This window comes from Tachyglossus aculeatus, chromosome 1, assembly GCF_015852505.1.
Source record: "Tachyglossus aculeatus isolate mTacAcu1 chromosome 1, mTacAcu1.pri, whole genome shotgun sequence".
Lineage (NCBI taxonomy): Eukaryota > Metazoa > Chordata > Mammalia > Monotremata > Tachyglossidae > Tachyglossus > Tachyglossus aculeatus.
In genome coordinates, this window is record NC_052066.1 from 87,061,441 (window position 1) to 87,088,469 (window position 27,029).

The following is a 27,029-nucleotide window of genomic DNA, read 5'->3' on the forward strand; positions in this document are numbered from 1 at the left end:
GTGGGGAGGCAGGTGGAACGGAGGAATTTTCCGTCGCGGATGATCACTGCTAATGGAGGCCGCCATCTGCATCTGCTGTCCGTGTTGCACGTGGAACAAATTGTGCCCTCGGACATGCTGCCAGTGGCTGTGTTGCAAGTTTTTATTCACCCACGAGAGGAACTGTACTTGCTGTCCCTGCCCTTACAGAGACGAGAAGGATTGCCAATGCTGTCACTGCACCTGCTCGGAGAACCCAAATTGCCACTGGTGCTGCTGTTCCTGTGCCAACGATCCAGACTGCAAATACTGCTGCTTTCCTCATGGAGATAACACCGTGTGCCACTACCACGAGAGCCGATGCTGCAAGAGGCTCTCGTGCCACTTCCGAGAAGGTGGACTTCAGAGCGTACGTACGTAAGTGCCTCCCAGGGTGGGCCCAGTTTTTAATTTTTGTCCTATGTGCCAGGGCTAGAATCAGTGGTCTTTTTTTATTCAAGGAGGCCCCCTTGGCCAGGTATGAGCTAGCTAGACTGTGAGACTGTTGTTGGGTAGGGATTGTCTCTATCTGTTCCCGAACTGCACTTTCCAAACATTTAGTACAGTGCTCTGTACGCAGTGAGCGCTCAATAAATAGGACTGAATGAATGAAGGCTGTGAGGAAAGTGCAGCCAGTTCATTTCACACTTTTCATAATAATAGTAATAATAATAATGGCCTTTATTAAGCGCTTACTATGTGCAAAACACTGTTCTAAGCGCTGGGGAGGTTACAAGGTGATCAGGTTGTCCCCCAGGGGGCTCACAGTCTTCATCCCCATTTTACAGACGGGGTAACTGAGGCACAGAGAAGTTAAGTGATTTGCCCAAAGTCACCCAGCTGACAATTGGCGGAGCCGGGATTTGGACCCGTGACCTCTGATTCCAAAGCCCGTGCTCTTTCCACTGAGCCACTCTGCTTCATGACACACTGTTTCTTAAAAGGACAGTCACCCAAATAGTATGGTGGTTTCAAAACAGCCACAGTCAACTTGAGAGGTAGAACATATTGACAGGGGCAGGGATGGGTTTGGGTTGGAGAAATTTCTCCTGTGAGACCTTGGGGTCAATGTTAAAAATAATGTCAAAAAGTAGGGAAGGTCTTCTGTTTCTCTTCCTCTGTTTCACTCTCTACTGCTCCATCACTGTTCCTCTATCCATCTTTCTCATCCATCTCACTTTTCTGCCTTTATTTCCCAATTTACTTTCCCTCTTTATCCTCACTTCCTCCCTCTCTCTCTCTCTCTTTCCATCTCTCGGCCACATCGCCTCCTTCTGCCAGCTTATTTACAGGTTTTCTCTTTCTCTCTCTCCCTAACCCACTCCTATTTCGCTCTCTTTTGCTCTTTCAGACCTCCTATTCCACTTTCCGGTCAAGTACCAAACATTCAGGGTGTCTCTCTTTCTCTTTTCAGTTCCAGAACTGTGTTCTTCTCTAAGCATGAACGGGTCTGTCAAGGACCCAATCTTCTGGAATACCTCATCTGTCCAGTCTGTTATAAGCTGAGACTCCATTCGTACATCCTGCCCTGCAATCACTGCCTTTGCGAAAAATGCATATTCAGATTGCAAGCCGATGTCGAAATCACGGAAAGTTTCTTCATCCTGGTGTGCCCGCTGTGTAACAAGGCCCACTGCCTCCCCTACAGCAATCAAATGCAGCTTCCTGAAAACTATCTGAAAGGTAAATTGGTTAAAAAGTACATGCAGTCGCATGGCTTTCTAAAATGGAGATTCGACCGGCGGCCCGGACCAGCCTACTGTGAGGTGTGTAAAGACCGAACCATGAAGGCCCACAAGCGTTGTGCTACCTGTCGGCTGAATTTCTGCAGTAACTGCCTCATACAATTCCACTCTGACTTGTCCATGCAAGACCATGTCTTCATGGACGCCTGCCCGGAAGACGTTGAGGAAAAGAAATGCATCCACCATCGAAACACCAATATCACCGAGTACTGTAGAGATGACAATGAGCTTCTCTGTATTTTCTGCAAAGAGGCATTCCACAATGGGCACGATACCCTCAACTTGCTGGATGCTTCCTCAGAGATGGCAGCTGCTCTTTTCGGTGCAATTGCAAAATTTAAAGCAGGTCTGTGCATCTCTTTTTCCACGTTTGAGAAAACAGACTTGTCTTGCCAAGACAGAGACAGCTTTAGGTAGTGGACCTAGTTATTTTTTGTGTTTTGTTTCTTTCCCTTTCTTTTCTTTTTTTTTTTTTAATACTTTGATGGTGGCCCTGGTTGTTGTTTTTTGTTTTGTTTTGTTTTAATAATGATGGCATTTGTTAAGCACTTACTATGTGCCAAGCACAGTTCTAGGTGCTATGGGGGATACAAGGTCAGCAGGTTGTCCCACATGGGGCTCACAGTCTTCAACCCCATTTTACAGATGAGGTAAATGAGGTCCAGAGAAGTGACTTACCCGAAGTCGCGCAGCTGATAAGTGGCAGAGCCGGCATTAGAACCCATGACCCCTGACTCCCAAGCCTGGGCTCTTTCCACTGAGCCACGCTTGGGTGGTGGTCCTGGCTTTATCTATTTATTTTTAATGGTATTTTTTTCAGTGGTATTTGTTAAACACTTACTATGTGCTAAGTATTTTATGAAGGGCTGGGGTAGCTACAGATTAATCAGGTTGGACACAGTCCCCGTCTCACATGAGGCTCACAGTTCACATTTTACAGTTAAGTGACTTGCCCAAGGTCACACGGCAGACAAGTGGTGGAGTCTGGATTAGAACACAGGACCATCTGACTCCCAAGCCTGTGCTGTATCTACTAAGCCACTCTGCTGCTCTGAAAATAAGCTGACTCATTGGAAATGGGGTGTCAGGAAGATCTTTCTCCTTGATAGTAATAATTATAAATAATAACGACGATACTAATAATAATGGAATTAGTTGAGCACGTATTATGTACCAGACACCCTATCAATTAATCCTTCAATCAATCAAACCTTAATTGAGTACTGACTGTGTGCAGTACTAAGCAGTTGGGGAATACAGTGCAATATAAAAATAAAATAGAGTTGGTAGACACATTCCCTGCCCATAGCAAGCTTAACAGTCTAGCAGCGGGGGGAGAAACATTAATATGAATAAATTATAGCTATGTACATAAGTACCATGGGGATTAGGGAGAGGTGAATAAAGGGAGAAAATCAGAGTGCCACAAAAAGGAGTGGGAGAAGAGGAAATGAGGGCTTAATCAGGGAAGGCTTTTTGGAGGAGATGTGGCTTCACTAAGACATTGAAGGTGGCGATATGTCTGTGGGATATGAAGAGGGAGGGCATTCCAGGCCACAGGCAGGACATGGGCGAGAGGTTGGCGGCAAGAGCTAAATATGGTGAGATCTAGATACAGTGAGTAGGTTGGCACCAGAGGAGTGAAGGTTGTGAGCTGAGTTGTATTAGAAGAGCAGTGAGGTGAGGTAGGATGGGGTAAGGTGATTGAGGGCTTTAAAGTCAATGCTAAGGAGTTTCTGTTTGATGAGGAGGTGGATGGGCAACCACTGGAGGGTCTTGAGGAGTGGGGAAACAAGAACTGAGTGTTTTTGAAGAAAAATGGTCCAGGCACCATATTTGAGAACAAGACAGGAGGTAGGTAAGTCAGCAACAAGACTGATACAGTAATCAAGGTGGGTTGGGTTAATTGTTTGGATTGACATGGTAGTAGTTTGATTGGAAATTTGAACTCCTTATCTTCCCTCCCAAACCCTCCCCTCTCCCTGACTTTCCCATCACTGTAGACGGCACTACCATCCTTCCCGTCTCACAAGCCCACAACCTTGGTGTCATCCTCGACTCTGCTCTTTCGGTTACCTCTCACATCCAATCCATCACCAAAACCTGCCAGTCTCACCTCCACAACATCACCAAGATCCACCTTTTCCTCTCCATCCAAACTGCTACCTTGCTGGTTCAATCTCTCATCCTATCCCGACTGGATTACTGCATCAGCCTCCTCTCTGATCTCCCATCCTCCTATCTCTCCCCACTTCAATCCATACTTCATGCCACTGCCCAAATCGTCTTTGTCCAGAAACGCTCTGGGCATGTTACTCCCCTCCTTAAAAATCTCCAGTGGCTACCAATCAACCTATATGCATCAGGCAAAAACTCCTCACCCTCAGCTTCAAGGCTGTCTATCACCTCGCCCCTTCCTACCTCACCTCCCTTCTCTCCTTCTACAGCCCAGCCCGCACCCTCTACTCCTCTGCCACTAACCTCCTCAATATGCCTCATTCTCGCCTGTCCCGCCGTCAACCCCCGGCCCAGCTCCTCCCCATGTCCCGGAATATCCTCCCTCCACACATCTACCAAGTTTGCTCTCTTCCTCCCTTCAAAGCCCTACTGAGAGCTCATCTCCTCCAGGAGGCCTTCCCAGACTGAGCCTCCTCCTTCCCCTCCCTACAGAACCTGTATATATGTTTGTACAGATTTATTACTCTATTTATTTTACTTGTGCATATTTACTATTCTATTTATTTTGTTAATGATGTGCATCTAGCTTTACTTCTATTTATTCTGATGACTTGACACCTGTTCACATGTTTTGTTTTGTCGTCTGTCTCCCTCTCCCCCTTCTAGACTGTGAGCCCATTGTTGGGTAGGGACCATCTCTATATGTTGCCAACTTGTATTTCCCAAGTGCTTATTACAGTGCTCTGCACACAGTAAGTGCTCAATAAATACGATTGAATGAATGAATGAAATGAAAGGACCAATTTTAGTGATGTTGTGAAGGCTGAACCAACAGGATTTAGTGATAGATTCAATCATTCATTCATTCAATTGTATTTATTGAGCACTTACTGTGTGCAGAGCACTGTACTATTGCAACATATAGACATGGCCCCTCCCCAACAATGGGCTCACAGTCTAGAAGGGGGAGACAGACAACAAAATGGAACAAGTAGACAGGTGTTATTACCATCAGAATAAATAGAGTTATAGTTATATACACATCATTAATAAAATAAATATAGTAAATATGTACAAATAGAATAATAAATATGTACAAATATATGCAAGTGCTGTGAGGAGGGGAAGGCGGTAGGGCAGGGGGAGGGAGGGGGGTGATGGGGATGGGAGGAGGAGGAGGATAGGAAAAAGGAGGGGGGCTCAGTCTGGGAAGGCCTCCTGGAGGAGGTGAGCTCCCAGAAGGTCCCTGGAGGGAGGAAGAGAGCTAGCTTGGGGGCTGTGTGGAGGGAGGGCATTCCAGGCCAGAGGAAGGACTTGGGCCAGGGGTCGACAGTGGGACTAGCAAAAACAAAGCACAGTGAGGAGGTTAGCGGCAGAGGAGTGGAGGGTGCAGGCTGGGCTGTAGAAGGAGAGAAGGGAGGTGAAGTAGGAGGGGGTGAGGTGATGGACAGCCTTGAAGCCGAGAATGAGGAGTGTTTTTCTTGATTCGAAGGTTGACAGGCAACCACTGGAGATTTTTGAGGCGGGGAGTGACATGACCAGACCGTTTCTGTACAAAGATAATCCAGGCAACAGAGTGAAGTATAGACTGAAGTGGGGAAAGGCAGGAGGATGGGAGATCAGAAAGGAGGGTGATGCAGTAATCCAGTTGGGATAGGATGAGAGATTGAACCAGCAAGGTAGCAGTTTGGATGGAGAGGAAAGGGCGGATCTTGGGCGGATGTTGTGGAGGTGAGACCGGCAGGTTTTGGTGGTGGATTGGATGTGTGGGGTGAATGAGAGAGTGGGGTCAAGGATGACACCAAGGTTGCGGGCTTGTGAGACGGGAAGGGTGGAAGTGTCATGTACAGTGACAGGACAGTCAGTGAGAGGACAGGGGTTGGGAGGGAAAATAAGGAGCTCAGTTTTGAACATGTTGAGTTTGAGATGGCGGGCAGACATCCAGATATTGATGTCCTGAAGGCAGAAGGAGAAATGAGGAGCAGTGCGGTCTAGTGGATAAAGCATGGGTCTGTGAGTCAGAAGGACCTGGGTTCTAATCCCGGATCCACCACTTGTCTGTAACCTTGGGCAAGTTATTTAACCTCTCTGTGCCTCACCTACTTCACCTGTAAAATGGGGCTTAAAGCTGTAAGCCCCATGTGGGACAAAGACTGTGTCTGACCTGATTAGCTTGTTCTATATATCTATATGTATACACATATATTTTGAGAAGCAGAATGGTTCAGTGGAAAGAGCACGGGCTTTGGAGTCAGTGGTCATAAGTTCAAATCCCGGCTCCTACAATTGTCAGCTGTGTGACTTTGGGCAAGTCACTTAACTTCTCTGTGCCTCAGTTACCTCATCTGTAAAATGGGGGTTGACTGTGAGACCCCCGTGGTACAACCTGATCACTTTGCAACCTCTTCAGTGCTTTGCACATAGTAAGCACTTAATAAATGCCATTATTATTATTATAATATGAGCCTGGAGGGAGGGAGAGAGAACAGTGGTGGAGACGTAGATTTGGGTGTCATCAATGTAGAGATGATAGTTGAAGCCATGGGAGCAAATGAGTTCACCAAGGGAATGAGTATGGATAAAGAACAGAAGGGGACAAAGAACTGACCCTTGAGGAAACCCTAAAGTAAGGGGATGGGAGGGGGAGGAGGAGCCTACGATGGAGACTGAGAATGAACAGCCAGAGAGATGAGGAGAACCAGGAGAGGACAGAGTCTGTGAAGCCTAGGTTGGATAGTGTGTTGAGGAGAAGGGGGTGGTCCACAGCGTTGGAGGCAGCTGAGGGGTCAGGGAGGATTAGGGTAGAGTAGGAGCCATTGGGTTTGGCAAGAAGGAGGTCATTGGTGACCTTCAAGAGGGCAGTTTCGGTGAAGTGTAGGGGACGGAAGCCAGATTGTAGGGGATCTAGGAGAGAGTTGGAGTTGAGGAATTCGAGGCAGCGAGTGTAGATGACTCGTTCTTGGAGTTTGGAAAAGAAGGGTTGGAGGGAGATAGGGCAATAACTAGAAGGGGTAGTGGGGTCAAGAGAGGGTATTTTTAGGATGGGGGAGACGTGGGCATGTTTGAAGGAAGAGGGGAAGGAACCAGTGGAGAGTGAGCAGTTGAAGATGGAAGTTAAGAAGGGGAGGAGGGAAGGGGTGAGAGTTTTCATAAGACGAGAGGGAATGGGGTCTGAAGCACAGGTGGATGGGGTGGCATTTGAGAGGAGGGAGGAGATCTCATCTGAAGATACTGCTGGGAAGGATGGGAGAGTAGCAGAGAGGGTTGATAGTGACGGGAATGGAGAAGGGATAGAATAAATATGTGGGTTGAATGAGAGAAATGAGTTAAGGATTACGCCAAGTTTATGGGCTTATGTGACAGGAAGGATGGTGGTGCTGTCAACAGAGATGGGAAAGTCAAGGGGAGAACAGGCTTTGGGTGGAAAGATGAGGATTTTTGTTTCGGACATGCTAAGTTTGAGGTGATAGAAGGACATCCAAGTATAGATGATTTGAAGGCACAAGGAAATGTGAGGCTGCAGAGAAGGAGAGAGATCAGGAAAGAAGATGTAGATTTGGAAATCATCCACAAAGAGTTGGTAGTTGAAGTCATGGAAGTGAATTAGTTCTCTAAGGCAGTAGGTGTAGATGGACATAGATGGACAATAGAAGGTTCTCCAGAACTGAACCTTGAGGGGCTCCCACAGTTAGGGGGTGGGAGGCAGGGGAGGAGCCCACAAAAGAGACTGAGAATGAGCAGCCAGAAAGCTAGGAGGAGAATGAGGAGAGGACAGTGAAACTGAGTTTGGGCAATGTTTCCAGGAGAAGGGGATGGTAGACAGTGCCAAAAGCAGCTGAGAGGTCAAGGAAGATTAGGATGAAGTGGAGTCTGCTGGATTTGGCAAGAAGAAGATCGTTAGTGACATTAGAAAGGTCAGTTTCTGTGGAGTGAAGGGGACGGAAGCTGGATTGAAGGGGGTCAAGGAGAGAATTGGAAGAGAGGAACCTAAGACAGCAGGTGTCGACAACTTACTCAAGAAGTTTGAAGGGGAATGGTAGGAAGGAGTGGGGATGAAAACTGGAGAGAGCCATGGAAACCAGCGTTTTTCATTTTTTTTTCTTTTATTTTTAGAATGGGGAAACATTAGCATGTTTGAAAGTAACTGAGAGATGGGGAAGTTAAGTGTCTTGCCCAAGATCACACAGCCGACAAGTGCCCTAGCTGGGTTGAGAACCCAGATCCCCTGAACACCAGGTCCATGATCTTCCAACTAGGCTACACTGCTTCCCCATGTACATGTACACAAGTGCTGTGGGACTGAGAGTGGGGTGGATAAAACGTAGAGGGAATAGAGGATGCCTTTTGCCTTGGTCTTCCACTGGCCAGCAGATTGGGTTAGGGGGCTTGAGTCAGGGTGAGACAAAAAGAGAAGGGTAGAGGGTTTGTTATCATTATTATTATTAATTATTAATTTTATTTATTGTGCACCATACTAAGCTCTTAGGAGAGTACAATATAATATCAGATTTCCTGCCCACTACGAGCTCACAGACTAGATGGGGAGACAGATATTAATGTAAATAAATAAATAGATAAATAGATAGATAAATAAATAAATTACAGATATATACATATGTGCTGTGGGGAAGGGAGGAAGGATGAAAGGGGAGATGAATGACGGAGGCAAGTATGAGTCACGCAGAAGGGAGTGGAAGAAGAGGAGAGAAGGGCTCAGTCAGGGAAGGTTTCCTGTAGGAGATGTGCCTTCCATAAGGCTTTGAAGTCGGGAAGAGCAATTATCTGTCGGATATAAGGAAGGAGGGTGTTCCAGGACAGAGGTAGGATGTGGTCAAGAGGTCGGCAGCCAAAGAGACGAGATCAAGCTACAGTGAGAAGGTTAGCATCAGGGGAACGAAGTGTGTGGGATGGTTTGTAGTAGGAGAGCAATGAGGTGAGATATGAGGGGCAAGGCGGTTAAGTGCTTTTAAGTCAATGGTGAGGAGTTTTTGCTTGATGTGGGGGATGCATGGGTGACCACTGGAGTTTCTTGAGGGGTGGGGACATGTGTTCTTAACGTTTTTGAAGGAAAATGATTTGGACAGCAGAATGGAGTACGGAGTGGAGTGGAAAGAGACAGGAGGCAGGGAGGTCGCCAGGAGGCTGAAACAATAATCAAAGAGGGCTAAGATAAGTGCTTTCAATAATGTGGTAACAGTTTGGATGGAGAGGAAGGGGCAGATTGTGGTGATGTTGTGAGGGTAGAACTGAGAGGATTGAGTGATGGCTTGAATACGTGGGTGGAACAAGAGAAAAGACCCAAAGATAATACCAAGGTTATGGGTTTGTGAGACAGCAAAGATGGTGGTGCCATCAACAGTGATGGGAAAATGAGCAGGAGGACATGGTTTGGGTGTGAAGATAAGAGGTTCAGCTTTAGCTATATTAAGTTTGAGGTGACAGGAGGACATCTAAGTAAAGATGTCTTGAAGGCAGGTGGAAAGGCGAATCTGCAGAGAGGGAGAGAGAACATGCCTGGAGACGTAGATTTGGGTATCATCAGCATATTCATTCGTTCAATTGTATTTATTGAGCACTTACTGTGTGCAGAGCACTGTACTAAGCGCTTGGGAAGTACAAGTTGGCAACATATAGAGATGGTCCCTACCCAACAATGCGCTCACATAGAGGTGATAGTTGAAGTCGTGTGAGCAAATGAGGTTTCTGAGGTAGTGGGTGTAAATGGAGAAAAGAAGGGGACCCAGAACTGAACCTTGAGGGACCCCACAGTTAAGGGACCCTCCTCCTTCACCACTGTGTAACTCTAAATCCATGGGATGAGTCCCTCTGGCTTTGTGATGCTGCCGGTCTGCAGACTAGGGGAGGAGGTCTATTTATGTCCTTCCAGGTGCATTTTGTGGTCTTTTTTCCCCTGTCTCGGAGGTGTCATGGACATTCCACCTGCCAATCTAACCTCATCACTAGAGGCTGCTGATATGCTACAGAATTCTGGGCAGTGCCCGGACTTGGGTGAAGAAAGAGTGCTGACACCCTCTAAGCTTCCTTCACCTTTCTCCCACTGTCTGTTGAGGGGACATTCAGAGCCTCATGTATGGGAGCCCCACACAGGTGTATAAAGTAATTGCTTATCAAATGTCATAATTATCACTATTATTATTACATATGGCTCCTTGAACTTAGAGGTTTGGACTTCTCTAATAATAATAATAATAACTGTGGTATTTGCTAAGTGCTTACTATGTGTCAAACAATGTTCTGAACACTGGGGTAGGTACATGTTAATTAGGTCAGACACAGTCCCTGTCCCGCATGGGGTTCATAGTCCAAGCAGAAGAGAAAACAGATATTTAATCTCCATTTTATAGTCAAGGAAACTGAGGCACAGAAAAGTTAAGTGACTTTTCCAAGGTCACTCAGCAATTAATTAGTAGACTTGGGATTAGAACCCAGATCCTCTGACTCCCAGGCTCTTGGTCTTTCATTTCTGCATTCCAAATACATTCCAAAGTTGCTCAAATCTCCCCATTGCCTATCCCGTGTTAATGAGTGAGCAATGAGATCAGATAGTGAATGCCATGCCCAAATTTCAGTGGGCACACTCTAAAGCTATTAATTATAATAACAATAATAATAATAATGGTGGTATTTGTTAAGCACTTACTATGTGCCAAGCACTGTTCAAAGCTCAGGGGTAGATACAAGGTAATCAGGTTGCCCCACATGGGGCTCACAGTCTTAATCCCCATTTTACAGATGAGGTAACTGAGGCACAGAGAAGTTAAGTTACTTGCCCAAAGTCACACAGCAGACAAGTGGCGGAGGCGGGATGCTCTTAAGTTACTTCCTCGCATTTTCATTCATTCAATCGTATTTATTGAGCACTTACTGTGTGCAGAGCACTGTACTAAGCACTTGGTAAGTACAAGTTGGCAACATAAGTTAGCATATGAGAATCATTGCAATCAGGGATAACATTATTTTCCAAATTTAAATGAATGCTTTTCTAGTATAATCTTAAAAAGCCATGCTAATTCAAGGGAAAGCAGACCATGAATATATTTGGCATGTATTTATGGATTCTAGAATTCTGGGCTGAAGGTCATCTTTGGCTAAACCTAAAACTTCTAGGGCAGATTTTGACTGCGTAGCAACTATAAAGCTCTGCTCAGCAGAAAATCCTACAATTACATTGGGTGGTTCATTTTAGTAGTAGTAGTAGTCTAATCCACCATGCCCATAAGTTCTTCCCACGTCCTAAGTGCTGATTTTTAAGTTTATTCATTCTCTTTGATCCTCACTGGAGACAAGAGAATGCCAGCTCTTTTATAATAAGCATTTACTTGAAAAATATGAGCAAGTTACTGTTTATCTTTTTTCTCTGCCAGTAGACCCAAATCCTTTCAGGTTTTTTCTTAAGTGTGCAGTGCTGATTATAATAGTGAAAGGTATGGTGGTGCATTTTTATTCTACTTGTGAATATTCTCACCGTTAATGGTGCATTCTACTTGTATACATAGGCATTGTAATTCCAAACAAATCTGAGAAGAGACTGACAGTATGTTGGTTTTACACACTGGTTACTGGAGGTCAATCAGTGGGGGTCACACCATCTAGGGAAGTGTTGAAGTGAGCCACAGTCCCTCATGATTTCCTTTTTGGCTGTGAAAATGCTAAGGCGAAGCAACTATGAGAAGCAACGTGGTCTAGTGGGCAGAACATCAGTCCTGGTTCTGCCATTGGCAAACACTTAACCTCTTTAGGCCTCAGTAAAGTCGTTTGTAAAATGAGGATGAGAGCAAGAATCAGGCTGTGAGAGCCATATGGAAGGGAGAGGGTGTTTAATGGCATCATCGGTGGCTTTCCCTGTGCTTAGAACAGTGTTTAGTACATAGTAAATCCTAGGTAAATGACATTATTCTAAAATGCAAAGAGTATAGACAATCTATAAGGATGGGAAGGAATCAAGTTTGATAGTTCACAAGGGCTTCTAGAGGTTTCTAAACTGGATAAGGCTTCTTGAGGTGAGCCCAGAGCAGAGCCAGTCAGACCCAATCAGACCAGGTTCCTCCAGCCCTGGGGTCAAAGCACCGGATTCCCCTTCCTGACATAGAGATGTCCTGCCATCTAACCGGGGAATGTGGCTTCCTAGAAGGCTAATGTTTTCATTCATTCTTACATTCAATTACTTTCCCAGTGCTGAGTACAGTGCTCTGCACACAGTAAGTGCTCAATACATACAATTGAATGAGCTGGGATTAGAGCCCATGTGTCCTTCTGACTTCCAAAACTGTGCTCTCTATCCACTTCCCCACAGCACTGTTCTAAGCTCTTGAGGGAATACAATACAGCAATAAACAGACACAGTCCTGGCCCACAATGAGCTTACAGTCTAGAGGAGGGGAGACAGACATCAAGGCAAATAAATAAATTATAGATAGATAAGTGCTGTAAGGCTGGGAGTGGGAAACAACCAAGGGAGTAAGTTAGGGTGACACAGAAGGGAGTGTGAGAGGAGGAAAGGAGGGGATTAGTCTGGGAAGGCCTTTTGGAGGAGATGTACCATCTGTAAGGCTTTGAAGTGGGGGGAGAGTAATTGTCTGTTAGAATTAAGGAGGGAGGGTGTTCCAGGCCAGAGACAGGATGTGGGCCGGGGGTCAGAGGTGAGATAGATGAGATGGAGGCACAGTGAGAAGGTTAGCATTACAGGATTGATGTGTGGGGGCTGAATTGTAGAAGGACAGTAGTGAGGTGAGGTAGGAGGGGGTACTTAATGTGGAGGGGGATAGGCGACCACTGAATTTTTTAGAAGAGCAGGATTTACATGTCCTGAACATTTTTGTAGAGACACGACCAGGGCAGCAGAGTGAAGTATGATGGACTGGAATAGGGAAAGACAGGAGGCTGGGAGGTCAGCAAGAAGGCTGATGCAGTAAGTCCAGGTGGGATAGGATGAACGATTGCATTAACGTAGTAGCAGTTTGGATGGAGTCACTCCCTCACCTTCTCTAAACTCCCGGCTCTCAACGCTCTCTGCTACTCTTCCATCCTTCCCAGCAGTATCCTCAGAGGAGCTCTCCTCCCTCCTCTCAAGTGCTACTCTGGCCACCTGCGCTTCTGACCCCATTCCCTCTCATCTTATGAAATCTCTCTCTCCGTCTCTTCTCCCATCCTTAACTTCCATCTTCAAGCGCTCACTCTCCACTGGTTCCTTCCCCTCTGCCTTCAAACATGCCCATGTCTCTCCCATCCTACAAAAACCCTCTCTTGACTCCACCTCACCTTCTAGTTATCGTCCTATCTCCCTCCTACCATTCCTTTCAAAACTCCTTGAACAAGTCGTCTACACGCGCTGCCTCGAATTCCTCAACGCCAACTCTCTCTTCGACCCATTCCAATCTGGCTTCTATCCCGTACATTCCACGGAAACTGCCCTCTCAAAGGTCACCAATGACCTCCTGCTTGCCAAATCCACTGGCTCATACTCTATCCTAATCCACCTCGACCTCTCAGCTGCCTTCGACACTATGGACCACCCCCTTCTCCTCAACACGCTATCCAACCTTGGCTTCACAGACTCCGTCCTCTCCTGGTTCTCCTCTTATCTCTCCAGCCGTTCATTCTCAGTCTCTTCTATGGGCTCCTCCTCCCCTTTCCATCCCCTTACTGTAGGGGTTCCTCAACGGTCAGTTCTTGGTCCCCTTTTGTTCTTGATCTACACTCACTCCCTTGGTGACCTCATTCGCTACCACGGCTTCAACTATCATCTCTATGCTGATGACACCCAAATCTACATCTTTGCCCCTGCTCTCCCTCCCTTCCTCCAGGCTCGCATCTCCTCCTGCCTTCAGGACATCTCCATCTGGATGTCTGCCCGCCATCTAAAACTCAACATGTCCCAGACAGAACTCCTTGTCTTCCCTCTCCCTGTCCTCTCCCTGACATTCCCATCACTGTTGACGGCACTACCATCCTTCCCGTCTCACAAGCCTGCAACCTTGGTGTCATCCTCAACTCTGCTCTCTCATTCACCCCTCACATCCAATCCATCACCAAAACCTGCCGGTCTCACCTCCACAACATTTCCAAGAACCGCAGTTTCCTCTCCATCCAAACGGCTACCCTGCTCGTTCAAACTCTCGTCCTATCCCGTCTGTACTACTGCATTGGCCTCCTCTCAGATCTCCCATCCTCCTATCTCTCCCCACTTCAATCCATACTTCATGCCACTGCCCGAATCGTCTTTGTCCAGAAACGCTCTGGGCATGTTACTCCCCTCCTTAAAAATCTCCAGTGGCTACCAATCAACCTATGCATCAGGCAAAAACTCCTCACCCTCGGCTTCAAGGCTGTCCATCACCTCGCCCCCTCCTAGCTCACCTCCCTTCTTTCCTTCTACAGCCCAGCCCGCACCCTCCACTCCTCTGCCACTAATCTCCTCACTGTGCCTCGTTCTTGCCTGTCCTGCCACCGACCCCTGGCCCACATCATCCCTCTGGCCTGGAATGCCCTCCCTCCCCACATCCGCCAAGCTAGCTCTCTTCCTCCTTTCAAAGCCCTACTGAGAGCTCACCTCCTCCAGGAGGCCTTTCCAGACTGAGCCCTCTTCTTCCTCTCCCTCTCCTCCCCATCCCCATCCCCTCTGCCTTACCTCCTTCCCCTCCCCACAGCACCTGTATATATGTATATATTTGTACATATTTATTACTCTATTTATTTATTTGTACATATTCATTCTATTTATTTTATTTCGTTAATATGTTTTGTTTTGTTCTGTGTCTCCCCTTTCTAGACTGTGAGCCCACTGTTGGGTAGGAACTGTCTTTGTATATTGCCAACTTGTGCTTCCCAAGCCCTTAGTACAGTGCTCTGCAATCAATCAATCAATCATATTTATTGAGCGCTTACTGTGTGCAGAGCACTGTACTAAGCACTTGGGAAGTACAAGTTGGCAACATATAGAGACAGTACCTACCCAACAGTGGGCTCACAGTCTAAAAGGGGGAGACAAAGAACAAAACCAAACATACTAACAAAATAAAATAAATAGAATAGATATGTACAAGTAAAATAAATAAATAAATAGAGTAATAAATATGCACAAACATATATACATATATACAGGTGCTGTGGGGAAGGGAAGAAGGTAAGATGGGGGGATAGAGAGGGGGATGAGGGACACACAGTACACAGTAAGCGCTCAATAAATACAATTGAATGAATGAACGAATAATGGATTTTAGTGATTTTGTGAAGGTGGAATCAAAACGATTTAGTGATGGATTGAAAATATGGGCTAAATGAGAGAGAGAAGAGTCAAGGATAGCACCTATGTTACCTGGAGAGTTTCCAGAGTTTCCAGTACTCTACCAATCTCGACTATGGGAGGGAGAGTCAAGTAGGGGCATATCCATTCCATTCCTAGTTTGGGCGGTGGCTAGCGAGTGGAAGGCGATCTGCTACAAGTCAAAACTCACCTGGGCAGGGCACCAGTGGCACGGGAGAGAGTCGAGGAAGGAGACTCAGGTTTACTGAGCGGAAGGAGGCAATGGTAAACCACTTCTGTATTTTTACCAAGAAAACTCTATGGATCCACTACCAGAACGATTGCAGATGGAGGTGGGCCGTTCCGGGAGAGATGTGTCCATGGCGTCAGCTATGGGTCGGGCATGACTCGACAGCATAAGATAACAACTCTCCCAAGTGCTTAGTACAGTGCTCTTAACACCGTACTCACCACAGTCTTCTAGACTGTGAGCCCACTGTTGGGTAGGGACCATCTCTATATGTTGCCAACTTGTATTTCCCAAGCGCTTAGTACAGTGCTCTGCACACAGTAAGTGCTCAATAAATACAAATGAATGAATGAATGAATGAACACCGTAAGCATGTAATAAATGTAATAAAGCATGTGAGAAGCAGCGTGGCTCAGTGGCAAGAGCACGGGCTTTGGAGTCAGAGGTCATGGGTTCGTATCCCGACTCCACCACATGTCTGCTGTGTGACCTTGGGCAAGTCACTTGAATTCTCAGAGCCTCAGTTCCCCTATCTGTAAAAGGGGGATGAAAACAGTGAGCCCCACGTGGGACACCTTGATCACCTTGTATCCCCCCCAGCGCTTAGAACAGTGCTTTGCACATAGTAAGCGCTTAACATATACCATCATCATCATCATCATAAATACAACTGACTGACTGATTGACTGAAAAAGGAAAGCCCCACAGGGAGGAAAGATGTCCAGAGATTACCTTGTCACCATGAGAACATCATGTAACTGACTAAAACATCTTGTTTCCAAGTCTTAACCATCTTACCTTCTCTTCACTCCCACCAACACTGCTGGGCCATTAACAATTTAAGATTAAAATTGCCTCCTTCCACCATCCATCCTCAGTTTAACGAATACAGGCGTGTCTTTCTTCAGGATCCTCACGTGAGTCTGGAAGAGTTGCATAGACATAGAAATCTGTAGGATCATGGTCATGACATTATAGAGAAGCAGCGTGGCTCAGTGGAAAGATCATGGGCTTGGGAGTCAGAGCTCATGGGTTCTAATCCTGCCTCTATCACTTGCCAGATGTGTGACTTTGGGCAAGTCACTTAACTTCTCTGTGTCTCAGTTACCTCATCTGGAAAATGGGGATTAAGACTGTGAGCCCCCCGTGGTACAACCTGGTCACCTTGTAACCTCCCCAGTGCTTAGAACAGTGCTTTGCACATAGTAAGCGCTTAACAAATACCAAAATTATTATTATTATGATTATTATTTGGAGTCATTTTTGATAGCTGTACTAATAAATGAAACATCATTTCTAATGGTATTTAGAAAGTGTTTACCATGTGCCAAGATCTGTGCTAAGCACAGGGTGGGGTACACAGGACAATCTTATAGGTTAAAGTCCCCATTCCTCATGATGATTGTCAGTAAAAAAAAAAAAAAAGGATAATAAAGCAGTGTCTTGCGTACTTTCCCTTCCCCTACCCAATTTTATCATGGTGACTCTCCCCCAAAACAGGATTTTACATGTATTAAAAAAAAAAATAACGACGGGACACTTTTATGAAATGCAAAGCCCAAGTAACTGCCCTTGCTTTGTTTCCCAGTCCGATACGACGTTGATAATGACCTAATGGATTTCTCCATGTTAAAAGCCAACTCAAAGACTGAGAAGGGACTCAAAAGGAAAGAAATCCGGAATGGTTTCCTAAAGCTGCGCCAGATTCTTCAGGAGCATGAGAAAATTTTCATGGAAACACTGGAGAACATTGACGGAGTCAAACTGAAAGAAATTGAAAATTATGTCAATTTCACGGCTGCAAATGTGTCTCAGATGGACCGGCTCATTGCATACTCCAAGGAAGCCCTGATGGAGCCAAGTCAAGTGGCGTTTTTACAGTCAGCCAAAGGACTGGTAGATGAAATAGAAAACAGGATTCTCACCACCTTCCAATCTAACCCTCATCTTAAGAAAGCCCTAAAACCGACTCTTTACGTGGATTTCAAGCAGCTTGCTGATAACTTGTATGCTTTGTTCCCGACCCCTGCCCAGATGTGCATGGAAAACGACAACTCGGGACCTTACCATTACCACTCGGAGCTAATAGATCCCCAAAGGGGAGGCCTCAACACCCAAAGCATTTGCATCGAACCGATGTTGGAGGGGAAGTCATCCTTACGCTCCCTCACCACGCCCTGTGATCCAAACAGGGTGTGTAACGAAATGCCTTCAGAAATCCAATCTCCGTTGCTTCCCAGGAAGTGTGAAGGGATGCATGCCTACTGGCCTGCCCCTCTGGAGGTTCAGAGCACTGAGAGGAACTGCCCAAACTGTGGTAGCTGCCACACTTGGTATTCATTTAACGATGGAGTTTCCCGGGTCCCGGGCTCTATCTTAATCTACCAGACCCTTGTCTACCCCAGAGCGGCCAAGGTAAGAACCTCCATTGTAATTCAGGGACTTGATTTATTTACATTTTATTCTTTTTTAATGGTATTTGTTAAACACCTACTATGTGCCAGGCACTGTAATAGGCACTGTGGTAGGTACAAGTTAGGTTGGACACAGTCCCTGTCCCACATAGGTTCACAGTCTTAATCCCCACTTGACAGATGAGGTAACTGAGGCCCAGAAAAGTGATTGGCCAAAGGTTACACAGCAAACAAGTGGCAGAACCGGGACTAGAACACAGGTCCTTCTAACTCCCAGGCCAATGCTCTATCCACTGGCCATGCTGCTTCTCTCTTTTATTAGTAATAAAAATAATAATGGTGGTACTCTAAGCCATTAAACTATTTAAACCATTTAAGCTAGGTGCCAAGCACTGTACTAAGCGCTGGGGTGGATACAAGATCATCATTCACAGTCTCTGTCCCACACAGGCTCACAATCTAGGAGTATGCTCTGCATACTGTAATTCCCCAGTAAATTTGATTGAATGAATGAATGAATGAATGAAGCACAGAAAAATTAAGTGTCTTGCCCAAGATAACACAGCAGACAAGTGGTGGAACTGGCATTAGAACCCAGGTCCTCTGATTGCTATCAAGCATTTAGTACAGTGCTCTGCACACAGTAAGCGCTCAATAAATATGATTGAATGAATGAATTGCTATATGTGAGCCCACTGTTGGGTAGGGACTGTCTCTATGTGTTGCCAACTTGTACTTCCCAAGTGCTTAGTACAGTGCTCTGCACACAGTAAGTGCTCAATAAATACGAGTGATTGATTGATTGATTATATGACTACTCTATGCCTCAGTTACCTCATCTGTATAATGGGGATTAAGACTGTACTGATGCCTGTCTACCTGTTTTATTTTGTTACCTTTCTCCCTCTTCTATTCATTCTTTCAATTCATTCATTCATTCATTCAATCGTATTGAATCTCCATTGTTCATTCATTCAATTCATTCAATTGTATTTATTGAGCGCTTACTGTGTGCAGAGCACTGTACTAAGTGCTTGGGAAGTACAAGTTGATTCAACATTGTTCATTTGAGGATGTTGAGGCACATAACCTTTAAGTGACTTGCCCAAGGTCACCCACGAGGCATAGTAAGCACTCAGTAAATTATGGTTTAGTGGAAAGAGCACGGGCCTGAAAGTCAGAGCGATCTGGGTTCTAATCCTAGCTCTGCCACCTGTCTGCTGTGTGACCTTGGGCAAGTCACTTAACTTCTCTGGGGCTCAGTTACCTCATCTGTTAAATGGGGATAAAGAGTGTGAGCTTCATATGGGACAGGACCTTTTCCAACCGGATTAACCAGTGCTTGGCACATAGTAAGTACTTAACAATATATATATTGCATGTGTCAGGCACTGCATATATAGTATGTATATATACATATGTATAAATGTATATTTAGATTGATTGATCATCTTAGTCTAAAGGAAAGAGAATGGGGCTGGAATTGAGAATATCCAGGTTTTGTCCCTAGCCTGTTGTGTGAACATGGTCACATCATTTAATCTTTTTGAGGCATAGTTCCCTCATCTGCAAAATGGGGATAGGTATACCTGCTTTTCCCTATCTCATAGGAGTGTGGTGACCTCTTGCCCACATACTGCCTCTGCCCTGGAAATGTCCTCTCTTTTCATACCCTACAATTATTCTCCCCACCTTCAAACCCTTATTTAAGGCACATCTCCTCCAAGAGCCCTTCCCTGGCTAAGCCCTCATTTCCTCCTCTCCCACTCCCTTTTGAGTCCCCCTGATTTGCTCCTTTTATTCACCCCTGCGTCAGCCCCACAGCACTAATATGCATATCTGTATATTTACATTAATGTCTGTCTCCCCCTCTAGACTGTCAGCTCGTTGTTGGCAGGGAACGTGTCTATTTAACTCTGTTATACTGTTATATTGTAGTCTGCCAAGCACTTAGTACAGTGCTCTGCACACAGTAAGCACTCAATAAATATGATGGATTGATTGATTGATTAGTTGAAACCTAGCTTTAAGAGGTTCCCCTAAAGCCTGTGTGCTAAAATGAAACTGATATGATGTTAAAACCACCTGAAATTTTTTTTAGAAAAAGAGATTCAGTTTATGTTCAAGCTGATATTAGTTTCATGAATTTTTAAAAGATGTGACATCTTAAATTTAACAGTCAATTACTTGCACAGCCATCAACATTGTCTCTGCATGTTATCCTCTTAGCTGTTTTGACCACCTCCATTACTATCACTTGTCTTTCCAAAAACCTCCCTCCTCACAGAGAGACATCGATCCAAAGGAGAAAATAATTCATTCTCCTGACACACACAGGCGCTCCTCCCCCCTTCCTCCCCCCAACACACACCGGGATTATAAAAAACTGGGAGACTGAATGGTAAAAACTTCCAACATTCTCCTTTCCCTTCCTTTCTCCACACTATGACAGAAGGAAGCTTATTTTCTCTGGATGTTCCTGGTCAAACTATGAGCATGTATGGAATTACTTGAGAGAACTTCGATGGTCTGTGCTTGTTCTGATTTCACAGCATTCTTGGACTGCTGGCTGATAGGAGGGAGTGGGGATCTTTGTCTCTTATCAATGCAGTCACTTTAACTATTGGAGCTTTGGGGTTTCCTCAGGCACCTCCCTCAAGGCCAATCCCAGACACACAAACACCCTCCTACAGGCAAAGTCATCCTGCCTGGTGTGAATAATCATGACTAAGAGTTTGGACTTTGCCCCATGATGCTTTTAAAATCCTTTGGGCATTTGTTAAAAATAACTTGGATTTCCCCATCAGTCAGCCTAGGATCCCGTTTTGATGCTGGAGAAATCCATGCCTCTTTTTGCAAGCACCCAATTGATTCTAAATTTGGCACTGGAAACAGCTCATCAAGTCCTGTGCTTATCAGCAAGTTTTTTTTTTTCCTTTTCCTCTAAGAGAGGTGACTCTTTGGATTTTCATTTATCTGTGCAGTTATCCCTCCATTAGAGCGGATAATTGAAACTCTACAGTAATTGCTTAGGTCACAATTTTAATGTGTCTTCTTGTCTTTATTTATGTTTGCTTGCCCTCTCCATTTGACTGTAAGCTTTTGGAGGGCAGGGATCATGTTTTCTAATTTTTCAATATGTCCCCCATCTTCCTTTTATCTGGGCAAGCCACTCAGCGTTCCCATCATATCTGTCCAGCCCTCTTCAAAATCAGTTTTATCCTTCCTAGACTCATAGGCAAGTAGCTGTCCAGGTAGGAGGGATGGAAGGGTTCAGTTTAGTAAGGTTACATGCTTAATACAGTGCTCTGCACACTGTAAGCGCTCAATAAATATAATTGAATGAATGAAACGGTGGCACATGTACCTGTTCTATTGTTCATTTGTACTCTCCCAAGCATTTAGTACAGTGCTCTGCACACTGTAAGTGCTCAATAAATGCAATTGACTGTGTTCAGAACATCACTGTCATCAATGGTATTTATTGAGAATTTACCATGTGCCGAGCACTGTACTAAGCACTTGGGAGAGTATAATATAACAAGTAAGAGAAACCTCTGTCCATAATGAGCTTGCAGTCTAGAGGAATAGAGAGACATTAATGAAACTAAATAAATGCATCAGCTAAAGCATTTGAGCCATGAAATAATACCCTCATACATGACTCCTATCTGGCCCAAGAGTCTGTTAATTGGAGAGCTGCCATTTGACAGTTGTAGTGGCCTTTAAGCTATCTCTCTTTATCCTAAATTTCACCACCTTGTCCTTGTAAGCTCCTTGTGGGCGGAGAACAGGTCTACCAACACTGTTGTACTCTTCCAAGAGCTTAGTATAGTGCCGTGCACCCAATAAAAGCTCAATAAATACCACTGATTGATTGGAGAATACTCTGAGATAAGCTAGAAAAGCAGAGGGAAGTAGCTTGGGTGGAAAAGCCTGAAATGCAGATTGCATCTCAGGAACCCATAACATTGTGGGCTAGTGGAAAGAGCACAGGCCTGGAAGTTCAGGGCACCTGCCTTCTAATCCTGACTCTGCCAATTGTGTGATGTGTGACCTTGGGCAAATCACCTAAATTCTCTGTGCCTCATTTACTTAATCTGTGAAAAGAGGATTAATCCTCCTCCCTTCAGGTTAGACTGTGAGCCCTATATGGGACAGGAACTGTTTCTAACCTGATTATCTTAAATAATAATAATAATAATAAGGGTATTTGTTAAGCGCTTACTATGTGCCAGGCACTGTACTAAGTACTGGGGTGGATACAAGCAAAGCAGTTTGGACACAGTCTCTGTCCCATGGGTGGCTCCCAATCTCAATCCCCATTTTACAGATGAGGTAACTGAGGCACAGAGAAGTGAAGTGACTTGCCCAAGGTCACACAGCAGACAAGTGGCAGAGCCAAGGTTAGAACCCATGACCTTCTGACTCCCAAGCCCATGCTCTATCCACTATGCCACACCGCTTCCCAATCATATATACCCTAATAAATAGAACAGTGCTTGACACATAGCACTTCACAAATGCTATAAAAAACAAACAAAAAAGCATATATCCATGCCAGGCTCCTGGTGGGCTTGGAGGTGACCCTAGAACACTTCTGAGAAAGGTTGATCTACCCTGTGGAGGGAATTCTCCATTAATGTTAGGTCAGAATTTACTATTGCCCTTGCCCTGGCATATGTCAATCCAGAATAACATTTTCTCCTGCAAAATGATCTTTTAAACATATTTGCCCCAAGTAGGCTCAATCATTCAGTGCCTGTTATTTTTATTAGCAGTGCTTATAGAAATATTGTTACAGATTAAGGCTGCTTTGCTTCAGGTATCATTTAAAATTGGCATCTTTTCAAATACAAATGGCAAGTCATGAAAAAAATGGTATTGTTGTACTCATTTTTGTTTAAAAACAAAAGTCTAGATAGATTAAGTCATTTGCCAAAAGTGACTCCGCAGGTATCAGTCTTGCTCCTCCTTCATGTTACCTCTTCCTCATCTCTGCCATCATCCCCCTATATCCTCATCTATTCCCATGCTCTCATATATATTTAAAACAAACCAGAAAGGTCAAAACATGCACACTGTAAAGGCATCTGAGAGAACAAACTAGATTTTTTTTTTTGTTCTCCATAGATCTACTGGACATGCCCTACTGAAGATGTGGATTACTTTGAGATGGAATTCTACGAGCTCATTAATTATTCTCCCAACAATACCAAGTCGGAGTTAAGTGGACAAATCAGTGACATAAGGGAACAACATCTTGAGCTACATAACTTGACTCCCAATACTGAATATCTTTTTAAGGTCCGTGCAGTCAACGATAACGGACCTGGTCAATGGAGTGACATTTGTAAGGTAATATGACTATTATTTCTCTTTTCACTCCAAATTCCCTAAATCATTCATATTTATTGAACATTTACTGTGTGCAGAGCTGTTCTAAGTGCTTGGGAAAGTACAATACAACAGAGGTAATTGACCCGTTATACTGAATTTCATTTCTCCTTTGCCTGTATCCTTGGACAGAAGCAAATACTCATTCACATTGCTCCTCGCTTCACCTTTAAGAAAAAAACACTCTAGCTTCATATCTAGAAATTGACAGGATTTTCAGTAAATGCGTTTTGCTACCAATTTTCAATCACAAATTTTTTTTTATTCACTTTGCCAATATGAGAAGCAGCTTAGCCTAGTGGAGAGACTACGGGCCTGGGGATCAGATGAATTATCTGATCAGATATCTTACCCTGGCTCTGACACAAACCTGCTTTGTGACCTTGGGCAGCTCGCTAACCTCTGTGTGCCTCGGTTACCTCATCTGTAAAATGGAAATTAGGACTGTGAATCCCATGAAGGATAATGACTGTGTCCAACCTGATTAGCCTGGATCTACCCCAGCGTTTAGTACAGTGCCTGACTCACAGTAGGTGTTCAATTCTAAACTGTGAGCCCGTTGTTGGGTAGGGACCGTCTCTATATGTTGATAACTTGTACTTCCCAAGAGCTTAGTACAGTGCTCTGCACACAGTAAGCACTCAATAAATACGATCGAATGAATGAATGAACAGTACTATTCAAAGAAAAAAAAATCCCCAATTCCTGTGTAAGCCAGAAGTTAAGTATTTCAAAGCAACTAGCCCCATAATAATCGTGCTTGAGGACATAGAGACTTAGTCCAGACTGGTTAAATGGCCATAGTCTATCCAAACAACAAAGTTTTTACTGCTTCTGGAAGTGTTTGTAGAAGGCCCAGTTTTCAACATATTTATTGAAAACTATGTTTTCTAATCATGTCACAGTTGTTATTTGATTCCAGGAGTTGGCCATATCTTTCCTGTTCCTTCCTCAATTCTTTGTACTTTGTGAATAATAATAATAATGATAACATTTATTAAGTGCTTACTATGTGCAAAGCATTCTTCTAAATGCTGGGGAGGTTACAAGGTGATCAGGTTGTCCCACGGGGGCTCACAGTTTTAACCCCCATTCTACTGATGAGGTAACTGAGGCACAGAGAAGTGAAGTGACTTCCCCAAAGCCACACAGCTGACAATTGGAGGAGCTGGGATTTGAACCCATGACCTCTGACTCCAAAGCCTGTGCTCTTTCCACTGAGCCACGGGTAACTATGAAGATGATGATGATGGTGTTAATAACAACAATGACTTTGCTTTGGCTGTATGGTAAAAAATGGGACACGAAGTAGAGTGGCCAAATAATAGGATGACCTTGGGCTAATCATTTAACTTATCTGTGCCTCAGTCTCCTAGACTGCACAGTAGGAATTCAAAACGTATTCTCCCTTCTACTTAAGCTGTGGTCATGTGGGTCAGGACTAGTTAGTACAGTGCTAGTACAGTGTTAGTACTAGTTATACAGTCATATAGCACATAGTAAGCGCTCAATAAATATGATGGATGATGACTGTATCGAGCCTGATTAAGTTGCATCTACTCCAGAAGTTAGAAGTTACGCCTTCTCAGAGTTGAACCACAGTGATACAACTCCATAAATTACTTCACGTGTTTGGGGGACCCTTTTTATCTCCCTTTGCTGAGATTGACACCATTTAGGATATCTACCAGACAGACAAGAAACATTTTATCCAGAAAATTCCTAATCATCTAGCAGAACATATTTGTTCAAAGGAAATATTTGGAACACATCCCTTGCACAGAATGGTGAGGACTCAATTTTACTTGGTCAAGTTGGCTCTTAAAATTGCCACTCTAAGGCCATTGATTGATTCGCACCAAATACCCAAATGTTTTTGTTTTTTTTTGCTATTTTGACTTCTTGACAGGTTTAGTGTGATTTTGATCACAAAATCTCAAAAAAAATGGTTCTTCATTCGATTTTCATGATTGGCTATAATTCTAGGGAAACACACATTTTCTTGGCCTGGTGTGTACTTTTCATAAGTAAAGAATTCTATAGCAAGTCAAAAATAGGCAGTGTATCTGAAAAAAAGAGAAATTATAAACCTTTTTTTAAAAATAGGCACTCACTTCCCTACCAGTTGGATCATTTTATTTTAGTTAACAATACTCCACAGAGAAATTTCTGGAGCCTTTTATTGAAATCCCTGCAGGATGTTGGTGAAATTATTTATTCTGAGCAACAGTGCAATATTTCTGTTTTGTTTAGTTGGGTAAACACAAGTTTCATCCAGTTTTTCTATAAAGCGGGGCTTACATTCTTGCACTGTATTGCAGTATTCACCATATCTAGTGCCAAGCACATTATACAACCATATTTTATGACACTAAGTCACACTGTATGCGTACAGGCTCTTGTTGTCAAACAAATGTTCCCTAACTCCTTATAGTGTCCAGTCAAAATGTGTAATGAAAATATGTGCAATTGCCAAACTGGGTATACTTTGGGGAAGGAATGGAGACATAACATTTTCCTTAGAGGGAATGGATTTCTCCAAGAAAGAACTTTGGCAGTGTCCTTGGTACTGGAGTCTTTTATTTACCTACTCAACACAAACTTTCTAAACCTTGGCAGGGTGAGTTACTGCTCATTGGTACATCCACAGCCCTCAAACCCTACTGGGAAACTAACTCCGGTATCAAAGAGTGGTCTGATTTTTAGCAGGCTAGTATTAAACAGAAGAATTGTCCTATTGGTCTCTCAACTCCCAGGGTCACTTTGATTGACATAATATTACAATTATCATTATTACTATCATTATGCTGATGATCACATCATATAGTCATTTCCAGAATATACTTCTGGAGCACCACAGAAGTCCAGCCTCATTTAGAGTCTAACTTTATATCCATTCCCTAGCTAATCTGCCAACACACTAATTAGTGTTAATGACATTATTGCTTTTGCTGCGTAATCAATACTCCTGTGCCATATTTTCACTATGTATTTGGTATACAAAACTGCTGGAGAATTGTGAACATTATTCTGACAACGTGTCAGCCTGGAGAGAACATGAGGCAATACTGGGAGAAATGATTGTGTTCAATCAAGGAACATAGACAATAGCATGTTTTCCTTAATGTGAGGTTTTTCAAGAACATAAGCCCCACATTCTATGAGAACTGCATATACAAGGGTAATAATAATAATAATGATGGCATTTGTTAAGCACTTACTATGTGTGCAGCACTGTTCTAAGCACGGGGTGGGATACAAGGTTGTCCCACGTGGGGTTCACAGTCTTAATCCCCATTTTATGAATGAGGTAACTGAGGCTCAGAGAAGTTAAGTGACTTGCCCAAGGTCACACAGAGTACATGTGGCAGAGTCGGAATTAGAACCCATGACCTCTGACTCCCAAGACCGTGCTCTTTCCACGGAGCCACACTGCTTCTCTACAATTATACTTCAAGGATCATACCAGTGTCCAAGGACAAAATAAAGGTTTCACCCAAGTTTCTGGAACTGTTAAGATTGGGATAGCACGTATAGAGGTAGCAGGCTTACTTTTACCTAGTTCTGCTCATCTGTGTTGCTATTTTGATGAATTCTTTTTATTTCCTGATTGTTCTTTTCTTCCCTCATTTTTGATTTCAGGTAGTTACTCCAGATGGTCGAGGGAAATGTAAAGGCAAATGGGGTTTGCTGAAGAATATTCAAAATGTTCTCTACAGACATTTCTGATCTCTCCACAAACAAGAAAACAATTTTTAAAAGAT

At 44.1% G+C, this 27,029-nt stretch overlaps 1 protein-coding gene across 1 annotated transcript; it reads left to right on the plus strand.

The window, feature by feature from the left end:
- Positions 1 to 27,029, plus strand: TRIM42 (tripartite motif containing 42). The gene is made up of 5 exons (XM_038749117.1): positions 1 to 396; positions 1,433 to 2,109; positions 17,043 to 17,869; positions 23,002 to 23,226; positions 26,908 to 27,029. The coding sequence occupies exons 1-5, from the start codon at positions 53 to 55 to the stop codon at positions 26,992 to 26,994; spliced, it is 2,160 nt and encodes a 719-aa protein (XP_038605045.1). The 5' UTR covers positions 1 to 52; the 3' UTR covers positions 26,995 to 27,029.